General features: G+C 37.9%; 1 protein-coding gene across 4 annotated transcripts in view; it reads left to right on the top strand.

The window, feature by feature from the left end:
• The window catches only part of LHX9 (LIM homeobox 9), a 22400-nt gene extending 11342 nt beyond the window's left edge, over window positions 1–11058 (top strand). For 3 of the 4 annotated variants that reach the window (XM_040463486.1, XM_040463488.1, XM_040463485.1), the window contains 2 exons: window positions 5634–5836; window positions 7146–9664. In XM_040463486.1, the coding sequence (XP_040319420.1) occupies window positions 5634–5836; window positions 7146–7403 (461 nt within the window). In that variant the 3' untranslated portion in view covers window positions 7404–9664. Of the gene's footprint in view, window positions 1–5633; window positions 5837–7145; window positions 9665–10108 lie in introns of those variants that run through there. The other variant, XM_040463489.1, reaches the window with a different exon arrangement.
• Window positions 11059–11617: the final 559 nt, after the last annotated feature.

The raw sequence follows: 11617 nt of genomic DNA, 5'->3' as shown, positions 1-11617 counted from the left end.
AAAAAAAAAAAAAAAAAAAAAAAAAAAAAAAAAAAAAAAAAAAAAATCTTCAGAGCCCAACTCCAGTCTGTCTAGAGGGAGCAGAGGCTGTGGTCACCAGCCCAGAGTTAATCAGGAACACAGTTGGCAGGAGTGTCGAAAACCAAATCCCTGGTCTTGGTGAAAAAGCAGCTGTAGGGGTAGGAATCAGCCTCCACAGCTGAGCTGGCCTGCCCCTTGTGTAGGTCAGGGCAGTCATCCAGCCAGCTCATTCCCTGTATGATAAACCACCAGGACCTCCAGAGCCCCTGGAAAACTGAAAGACGCTCCAGGTCAGGACCACTGAGGCAGCGCGGTGGTGCGACAGACCACCCTTTTATCCTCCACCAGCCTTCTGTCTTAATTAAAAGCGAAATGCAGGCAACAGGCCTGAGAGCACACTTTCTCCCTTGCTTTGGGAAGACATGTATCACTTACCAATATCTCTCAATCATCCGTTTCCCATGGTTGGTTGCTTGCCCCTGCTCTGCATCCCCCAGGTGAGGATAGGGATGGACCTTGTCGACCACGTCGAACTCCAAGCAGGAAGGAAGCTCTTCTTAGGAGTTCCAGACACTGGGAAAAAAAGGGGGGTCTGGAAAGCCCCCAGGCTAATGCTTGGGAAACCAAGGACTGGCTTCCCATGCCCAGCCCAGCCCTGGCTGGGAATCTCAGCCCACAGTAGACTCAGGCTAGGGAGTTCATTCTACCAGAAGGGACCCGAGGGACCCTCATTGTGGCAACCCTACTCTGTTACCATGAGCACCCAGTTACCAGCCAAAGCATGGACGTCCCAGAGCACAGATCTTGCTGGTTTTTGCCTTCCGGTCCCCAGTGCCTGGTATGGTGTCTGACCCATTGTGGCTCAAAGTTATCCAGTAGGATAAGTGATTTACCCACGGTCACACAGCCAGCGTGAACCATTTGGAACTGATAGGCCTGCTCGGAGCCCAGAGTGTCCTGGGGAAGCCTCTCAGGAAGGGCGGCTCCCCCCAAGCCTTCTGCTGGGCTGCCTCCTGGGGTTCTCGGCTGCTGTAACTGAGGAGAAGGAATCCCGACCCGGCCAGCGCGGCGCGCGGCGTCCCAGGGAGATTAGCGACCAGGGAGCTCAGCGCAGCGACATTTGTCCCTAGGGGGTTCAGGCCAGGGTCGCTAGAGCAAGGGAAAAGGCCAGCCGGCTCGCTCCAGACCCCACCAGGATCGGTTTGTGGCGGGGCAGCGGGCGCAGCCCCGGGTTTTGCCAACCCCCGGCTGCGGGTCGCGGCCTGGCGCTCGTCCCTGCTGCACTTCCGCGGGGGTTCGGTTCGGGGCCACTTTGCCCAGCGCGCTCATTTCATCTCCTTTGATGCGAGGTCCCCGGAGCAGGACAGGCAGGGCACTAATTGTTCTTTATTAATAGAAGATGACATCGGAATCTCGAGCCACTCACCAAGGCCCTAATGCCCTAATTAGACAGAGACAGAGACAGAGACCGAGAGGCTGGGACCCACATAACTGGAGAGTCCTTGGGAGAGAGGGAATCCCTCCGCCCGAGAAAGTGTGCAAAAAGGTGGACATTTCTAGCCACAGGGAAGCAATCCTATTTTTTCCGCTTGTTTATTTAATCTAACTAGCTCAATTTGATTTCGCCTTGGATCATTCTTTAGTGGGAAGAGCTGGGAGCTTTAAGGACAATAAAATTTAGTGGTAGCTAGAGAATACAAATTTATATCTTCAAAAAAAAAAAAAAGAATGAAAATCTCCTTCCACTTAGGCCTTTAGTTTGTATATTAATGCTGCAAGTTTTCTCGAGAAAGGTGATGCTGTTTAGCTCCTGCAGGAGGAGACGGTTGCTGAGGCCTCACTATCCGGAATTTGAACATCACACGACCTCAGACTGGATGTCTTTTAATTAGTATCCACCCCATCCTTTCTGGACTTTTCCTAGAGATACAAACGAATAGTACATACATCTTTAAAATCAGATGGAAATAAATAATCTAGAGAAACTGGATCAAAGATACATGACCAGAAATCAATCCCACTGTTTTTAAAAAAAAGGTTATGCATCTAACCATCTGTGCCAGTTTGTTACAAAACTAGCAAAAGAAAAGCTTCAGCAAATTGAAAACATGTTAAAAGGTAGAAAATGAGATGGACCCACAGTTTTAACTCATTATTTTTGCTTTCTTTGGGTCTTATATTGCCATCTCTGCTTAATTGTAAACTAGTTTCAGAAAGAGTAGCGTTGACACTAAAATGCAATCTATGAATTGATATATTAAAAAAAATCCTATACATTAAATATGTTTATGATTCAAAGACATCCAGAGAAGATGTGAAAGGTGGCAAAGATCAGTTAGTGTTTGACATCTGGCAAATGCCTTTTAGCGAGAATATTACTAATTTAGTTAATCCTCCCTGTGCAGATCCCAGGCAGATATTTTAGAAAGAGACATAGAGAGTTTATTTGGAATCCTAGATTGAAAGGCAGCCCTCCAGGAGTGAAGATTTAGTGTAGGATAGGCAGCTCCTATTTGGGTAACTTAGAGATAGTGGCGAGACTAAATTTTTGCCAGTTTTTAAAATCTGCTTTCCTTGGGTTTTCTTGGAGTCTAAAGCTCCTGATAGTTGTGAAATTAGCCTGGCACTGACCCCTAGTGGTCTCCCAGGGATCAGTTAGTTCTCAGAAGGTTACATACCTTCGGAACAGAAACTCGCTTTAGTACAGGTGACCATTATTTCATCAGTGACTGGAAAAGAAAATATTTAGATCTTCTCACTGACTTTATAATGTGTCAGATGTGTACTTATAGGTGGACGTTTAAAGTAGTTTTAAGAGAGTTGTCATTCCATCTCATAATTCAGGGGGTGGGGGGAAACAAGTATACTTCTGAAGTAGACCCTGGGGAAACACAATCACTTGCAAGTTTATATAATGCATCTGTAGTTAAACACAAACAATTTAGGATAATGCACTGAGTTACCGTGTGGAAGAAGTAGATTGCTCTTTTCAGTTGAGTAATATGATAACACCGTCACAGGAAAAGCATTCAGTAATATCTGTTTAATAAAGAGCTAACAATCTTCTTACACACTGAACCGTATACTGTGTGGAAACAAGTCCCATAATTGTGTTTAATGAACTAACGTTATCTGCTGAATTTTTAATCAGCAATAATGAATGTAGAATGCATATTTAGAAAAGCAGTTTAATCAAACTGTTCTATGATTATTTTTCATAAACTTCATTTTAAAGACTAATGAGTACATAGTGAGGTTAGGAATCACATTCATCTCTAAGAAATAATACCTTGAGTTGGGGCAGTGGCTAAGGGCATTAGTTAAGCACCTAGTTAAGTCCTCTAAGTGTAATATTCAATCTGATGTGTTCAGGAAAAGTTAAATGTTACTCACATACGGTAAGAATGAAATCTTATTTGAAGAAGCCCCAAAGCCAGGTGTGCCTCTTTGACCATTTTGTGGTGGGTACATTTATAATCTGGTTGTGAAATATAGCTCAGTTTACTAGAGATAAATATAGTTTTATAGTAGGTCTTAAGAGGCTGTTTCATCCATTTGAGGATATGAAAGTGCAGTTCTGTAGAATATTTGAACCCAACATATCCCCCACTGGGCTAAAATAGGATAAAATGTAGCGTATATTCTTTCTCTTATCTCTGAGGGTATGTTACTTTTCTGGGCAGTTTAAAAGAAGGATATGGTCAACATTTGTATGTATTTGGCCAACTTGGATTCCATTCGAGTTGACTTGGCTTTGCATTAATAGTCACTTGATTTTATTGATGAACAAAGATTCAAAATCTTGGTGGAATGCTTTTGAGTCCTGGCCCTGTGCTTGACTCAGGGGACCCAAAGGTGAATAGTATATATAATCTTTCTCTCAATGAACTCATCTGCTCTTTTGCCAGATGTGCCCTCCTACTTGTGTATCTTATGGAAATTTAAACAAAGGAAACATTAATTCATGCCTAATGTAATGTCTTCTTACAATAGAGCAAATTTCTTGTTAAATGGATTTTGTGATGTGCCTGACCTCTTGGTTGATGGCCCAAACTACTGTTTCTGCTGATTATGCTGGTTTACCAGAAAGTTTCAGAACATAATTCTAACCAGAGCAAAGCAGGCAAATAATATTTTATCAAGCAGAAGAGCTAATATTAAGAAATGTTTTACTTTCTTCAGTAAAGTAGCATACCACCAAGTAACATGATCAGGTTAATTTTAGATATTCTATTATAATGTGCTAAAATGTAGGATGATCAGATCTGAAAATACATCGTATAAATACCTGAAGTAAGGGTTTAAAGAAAAAAAATCGCCATGCCCTTTAAGTTGAGAAGTTGGTCGAATCAGTAAATATTTTAGATATTCTATTATAATGTGCTAAAATGTAGGATGATCAGATCTGAAAATACATCGTATAAATACCTGAAGTAAGGGTTTAAAGAAAAAAAGTCACCATGCCCTTTAAGTTGAGAAGTTGGTCGAATCAGTAAATATTTAGCAAAACATTTTTCATTTTGTAGTCATATTTCCTACCCAGAGCCAGGAGGTTATTGGAAATGACCTTTTAAATGTGCAGCTTTACATCCTGGGGATAATGACTCTCCGGCTGGTTTCAAAGTCTGGGTCGTTTTACCCTCAATGCTGAGCAGAGCTCTGCAGGGAGAGAGATGTCACCCTCTTTCTGCCAGACCAGCCAGGGGCACAGCTCAAATCCCACTCACAAACATCCACAGCAAAGAGGGCCAAGATCTGAGCTGAGAAATAAGCACCAGCAGTGTCTCTGAACTGTGAGCTGTGGGGAGTGCTCCAGGCATGAACTGAGTGAAGAGAAGTCTGGGCTCATTCTCTTTCAGAAATATTTATTAAAATAACTCCAAGGGAGAACTGTTTTCTTCCTGGCACTGCCCTATATTAAGCAGCTATAGCTAAAAACCCTCAAAAATAATATTCTTAGGATTACATAAGAAATCTACAAATTCTAATTTTGTAAAACTCTCCCCCTTCTCCAGCTACTTTCCACCTTTTTCCTGATTGAGAAGACTCGAGGAACATCAGAACAAGCTAAAAATTGGAACTGACTTAGACTCTTCCTTAGTTGGTGGGTTCTCAGAAACTCTCAGATTGGAGAGAGATGAAATGGTTTGCATATCCCTCATGACAAAGAGCAGTGCCTTCAGAGAGTATGTCTCATTTCACAAACACAGACAAAGTGTGGAGTCTCTAAAAACTGTTGTGTGCGCTGTAGGGCAGGGTGCGGTTGTGCATAAACGTATTAGAGTCTATCCTTTTTACTCCTGGGATGTTTCTTTCACACTTGCGACTTCTTCATCTTCTCGAGCTTTCCAGCAACCATTATACAAAAGAGAGGATTCATCTAACATTTTTCCATTACATAAACTTTGGTTGTGGCCACGTGAAGAGGCTCCTTTGGCTGACTTTGGTAATTAACCTCTGTCTTGTCTCGATACAGCTTATAATTGGGTCGATAGCCTTTCCCACCGTTGCTTTATTTTCCTAGCATCGCACAGCCCGCTACCGCTACCTTTGCAGCAAGTGCGGGACTTCCCACTGAGCAGTTGTTTGTTTGTTCGCTGATCCCGCAACAGGTTGTAACGAGAACGAGGCAGACCATCTGGACCGGGATCAGCAGCCTTACCCACCCTCACAGAAGACCAAGCGCATGCGCACCTCCTTCAAGCACCACCAGCTCCGGACCATGAAATCCTACTTTGCCATCAACCACAACCCGGATGCCAAGGACCTCAAGCAGCTTGCTCAGAAAACAGGCCTCACCAAAAGAGTTTTGCAGGTAAGAAACCTCCATCATTGGCTGTGTATAAATCTCCCTTACCCTTGCCAGTAAAAACAGTTCTCTTCCCTGTGTAGAGCAATACAGATATTTCCTGTACTGCTCCTCATTAGTTTACCTTAGTTATCTCCCCAGAGGGTGTGCGGAAATTTTGCAGGGGCTTCCGGGAGGGTGCCCAAAGAGAGACCCAGGATCTTCTGAAATGCAGCCACATTCTTCCTTCCTATCGATGGAGAGATGGGGCCACCCAAGCCAGCACAGCTCACCTCACTGCTCTGCTAATGTGGGTGATGTTATTTGTACAAGTTGTGGCTTTAGAGATTTCCATTCACGTTAGGCTCAGTGCACAGACTTGAGGGGGACCCGCTGGTGCTGTTTTACTTCAGCAAACTCTTGGCAGCCTCACTCACATGCCATGACCTTCCAAATTCAGATCGACCCCCCTTTTTTTTTTCATTTTTTCAACTCCGGAAAAGCCACAGCCATGGTTAATGTGTCTCAGCAACCAAGTGTAGCAAGAATTTTCCCATTTTAACAAACTGTAGAGCAAAACTAAATACTGAGAGTTAGACCTGCTGTCCAATTGTTTTTCTAAACTTGTAAGGGTAAGAGTATACAACTCATGAAATTATAGTGGGTTGCTGTGGGTCACCTGTGATCTTCTTCTACTTCTCAGTGACGAAGAGCAGGCACTTAAAATTCCACCGACCAGTTTCTGGCTGCTTGGGGTCTGTGGCCCTGGGTTTTTCCTATGTGGAGAATAGTTATCACATGTCAGACTCAAGAACAGCCTGAAATCTGTTTCAGTGACGTTCATTTCATAGGAGTCCTTCTTACTTTGTGAAACTTTCAATGACCCTGCCTTTCCTCATTCTCAAAAGATAACAAACGCTTAAGGAATCAGGATATACTTTCCCCCTTGTATCTCTGTGCCTTCATGTCTATGGTATCTCCACTTAAGCATCAGTTGTCCCAAGTGGCACTTGTTAGTGCTGGGGGGATATATACAGTTGAGAGGGAGTACCCATAGTATTACTTGAAATACTCTGTTTAAAAAAAAAAAAAGCCAAAAACCAAAAACAACAAAAACAAAAACAAAACAAACCCCAGCCCTTCTCTCCCAAGAAAAATAAAAACAATTATATTTAAAAAGAAAACATACTCTCAAAAAAAGAAAAAGAAAAAAGAAAAAAGAAAGCAAGCAAGAAAAAAAAAAAAAGAAACAAAAAGGAAAGACAAAGAGAGAGAGAGAAACAAAAGAAGTCTAAAATAAACATCGGTAAAGAAATCAATTGGGATTGGTTTGCAGGTTTGGTTCCAAAACGCACGAGCCAAATTCAGAAGGAACCTTTTGCGGCAGGAGAATGGGGGTGTTGATAAAGCTGATGGCACGTCGCTTCCGGCCCCGCCCTCAGCAGACAGCGGCGCTCTCACTCCACCCGGCACAGCGACCACTTTAACAGACCTGACCAATCCCACTATCACTGTAGTGACATCCGTGACCTCTAACATGGACAGCCACGAATCCGGAAGCCCCTCACAAACTACCTTAACGAACCTTTTCTAACATTGGTTTTTGTTTTTGTTTTTGTTTTTTCATTCTTCCTCTTCTTTTTATTATTATTATTCTAATTATTATTATTTTATTATTTACAAGATTTTTTTTTCTAACCCACAAGATATTTGGGAAATAAAAGCAACAGCTTGGTGTGTAGCATCTGCAGCCACTTGGCAAATGAGTTTACAGAATTGTCTCCTTTATGAAGTGTTTTTTTTGTTGTTGTTGTTTTGGTTTGGTTTTGTTTTTTTGTTTTGTTTTTGTCTACAATGTGTATTTGGATTTTTTTAAAAAAATTAATTAGAGCTTTCAGTTGGTAAGGAGAGTTTTTGAATTATTCTAATAAGTGCCTCTTAAAATTGTATGTTACTTATTTCCAGAATCTCGAAGAAAAAAAAAAGTGGTATGATAATGGGCAAATAATCATATTCCCAATTAAATGATTAGGTTAATAAAGAATCAGATAATTAAAGTTATTTTTTAAATCTTGCGGTTGTATGTATACTTATGGAATTTTGAAAACTTCACATTGTTTTTTTTTAAATTTTAAAAGTGAAAAAATGTTTTGATTATTCTTTCATCTTACAAATGAGGAATATGATTAAACAAAAAGCATTGACTATAGCAGCTCTAAATATTAAAGATTAATTAGGTGAGAAATCTGTTCTAGCGATGTGACTTTTTCTTCTTTTTAGGGGTGTACATCCCAGGAACACTTGTTAGTTATTTGCTTTTCAACATTTGAAAAATATTTTAACTCCCTGTGTATCTATGAAAATTCCATATAGAGCTTGAAATTCTATACTTTTAACCTAAAGCTAAAAATGATAGTTCTAAAACCATTCTTTCTAAATTAATTTTTTTCCTAGGGAAAATGGAAATAAGCAAAATATAATTTTTTAAGAAGTTAAAAAAATCAGTATAATTTAATTAATAGCTCTATTAATTGGCTTCAGCTGTACCATGATATTGTATCTGGCATTCTATATGAATTATGTTAAAAAAGAAAACCTTAGTAGACTAATATCAACAATGAGAATTCTTTGGTTTGTTTTGCTTTATTTTACTTTGGCATAGGCTGATATATTTGTCAGAAAAAAAAAACTTTTCTGGCATTACAGATTTAAAGTTATTAGTCTTAAAGTAGATAAACTCAGAAGCCTCGTGGATGCTGATCTGAATATATTTCCTAGTTTACAGTAGCATTATTTTTCTTTTAATTTAAGCTAAAATCTTAATGGTCTGGGCAGTGGTGAATGTTCATCTATACGCTTCTGTTGTAGTTAAATACCAATTAGATTGTGGATTTCCTAAAAAAAATAAAAAAGAAGTCAAGATATATGTCTTGCTTTAGTGGATTGTTAAGAATAACTTTGCACATATTCTCCACTTTTTGGACCCCTTAAATCTCCTTTGGTGGTCGAAGTGGCTATTTAATAGATTTTAAAGGTGTCCTTCTGGCTGTATAAATGTGTGGTTACATATTGACAGTTCACTGCCCACATTAAAGTGCATTATTGTAACTTTTGCTCAGGGTCTTTAGAAAATTAGCACAGAAAGTAGCTTATTTTTTAAAAAAAAGATGATGGAAGATAAGTTAACACTGTAACAGAAGAAAGGTGTGATTGCCATTATATATTTAGCAAGTGTGGTTATCATCTTATATGGAGCTTAAATCTTGACTTTTCATATTTCTATTACATTTTGGGCATTTACCACTAACCAGACCAAACAACCTTGGTAAGGCTGAGATCTTATTAATACACTTTTACAGGTAAAATATTGATACTTATAAATTTTGTTCTTTGACAGAACAATGTATGGTACTATAGATCTACTTTATTAAGTAGACTAATTATAACTCAGTTCTCCTACGTGCCTTATGATATAACTTGGAAGTAAGTTTGTGAAAAATCAGGATATATGTGTTGTTTGTTAAATTAACTGTTTTAAGCCCTTTTGACACCTCACTAGTTTTGTACTGTTTTACCTCTTATTTCCGAAACTCTTTTTATGGTGTATCCTGTTAGAGGGGACAGACATGTCATAGAAAGCAGTTGTGCACTCTTTCAAATATAGTTGATAAATTCAATAATCTTATATATTGAGCTTCGTGTTTATAGTACAGTAAGTGGTCTAGCAAAATTGTCCATGTTTCTTTGTTTATTGATAAATGCATTGTATAGAAACTATTTCCCCTAAATATTTATGGACCAAACAATTGTGATATATCCTATTAAATTTGTGTGAATAAACCATTTTGAATCTAAGGAGTTTTATTTCCCATCAATTTAAGGTTTAACTGTACTAGTGTGTTTCCAATATCTATATGTAAAAGCTATTAAAGTGGGAATACAAACAATTTTTAAATATTCAAACATACAAATAGTTTTCAGATTTCCAAACTTCTGATTCATTTTAAATGTACACACCATTGCATATGCAATGTAATTCAACCTCGAATTACCTTTTAATATATTTTCTTATAATAAAAGTAATGCCCCACCGATTTGACTCCGCCCAATTTTTAGAATTAAAAAAAAAAGATAATTAGCAGACAAAGTAATTGCATGAAAAGAAACTTAGCTATGATTAAGATTTAATGTTAGGTCTATTGAGCACAAATGGATATTTGTAAATCAAAATAGAAATTGCAGACCCCTAAAAGCCAAGTTGCTCTGTAGTTAATAAATTGTCACTATGATTTTTTTCAGGGAGAACAAATCTTGGGGCATTACAGCCAAACATCCCGACGTTTGAAAATTCCCTAAAGTATTAAAAGAAGGGGAAAAGTTTGATCGGAAATCCACTGCAGTGAAGACAAAGACAATATTAGGTTATGATAATCATACATTTTAAAATCTATTGAGCCAAAAAAAAAAAAAAAAAAGAGAGAGAGAGAGAGACAGAGAGAGACTTAAATGTCATTTACTGAATGTTAACAAAAATTCTGTTCTTTATGGTGTCTAACACAAATGGAGGCTTAAAGTTATGTGGTTTAAAACAAAATTAGTTAAGCCGTGTATAAACCAGAGCAACCTGGCAGTAATATGCCCACCCCATATTTGAAGAAAATTATTATTGCTAAAAAATCCCACACATTTGTCAAGCACAGTAGTTGTAAAATAAAGTCCAAAAACATTCATTTCACCTGCTTGCTAATGTGTATTAGTCCTATCTGTTGATGGCATTTTCCAATTGTAAATTCAAAGAAAAGCTATCACTCACTTGAGAGTATAGGAATCAAAACCCAGTAATTTTAGTATTATTGTTTATTACTTCCTTTTTAAACAGAAATCTCTGCATGCACTTTTACATCTGTCACTCCTAGTGTACATCTCTGTATGATGACTTATCTTTGCTGTTTCTTGTATGATAAATAGCTTTCATTAATAAACATTTTATTTGATGCGAACATAGTTAACTTTATGTTAAATACACACTGTTGAAATTACTTTTGAACACTGTCTTAAGAGGCAGCACAATACATTTCCAACTTGTTATACTTAGTAAAAAAAAAAAAAAAAAAATCCAAACAATATAATGAGGTTAAATTCTGGTAGCCTAGGACAAAATGAGTTACTTGGTTTTTAACTTTTCATGACTTTTTATTTGTTGTATTCAATTGGCCCATGTATTAAAAATTACCAAAAAAAAAAAAAAACCCACAGAGAAAACACAAATTACAACAAAAACTAAACCTTAGACTAAACTATCATGTAAAATTTCAGCAACGTTTTTAGATTATTAGGGTAAAATTTATAGATCCTGTGTAAGTTTACATGTTTGCTATGCAATGAGCAAATTTATTGAAGTATACAAATATATTCTGAACTATGGAAAGATCCAATCTTTGCATAGTTCAAATTACATATGATATTACAAACAAAGGAGCAAGTGGAAAGAAAAACAAATATTTAGGAATGAGGTTTTTTTAATTGTTAAAGGGAATATTTGAAGAAAGAATTTTTTAACGATTCCTATTTAGCTGTATATCCAAAGCATATGTTAAACAAATTAACATATAACTTTCCAGAAAAGTTTTCATTATGATGAAATTTTTATTATATACAAATGAACCCTATGTAAATGATGTAACTTTTATGAATGACAGACATTAAATATTTCACTTACATGTATTCTCAGAACTTTGAATGTTTTCTTAAATGCTTTCACTTCCTGAATACTGAAAAAGGAAAAAAAAATGAAAAGAGAGAGCAACG

This window comes from Herpailurus yagouaroundi, unplaced genomic scaffold, assembly GCF_014898765.1.
Source record: "Herpailurus yagouaroundi ecotype Mexico unplaced genomic scaffold, PumYag 403, whole genome shotgun sequence".
In the NCBI taxonomy this organism is placed as follows: Eukaryota; Metazoa; Chordata; class Mammalia; order Carnivora; family Felidae; genus Herpailurus; species Herpailurus yagouaroundi.
Note: the sequence above shows the minus strand (reverse complement) of the source record. Positions and strands in the feature narration are given on the sequence as shown.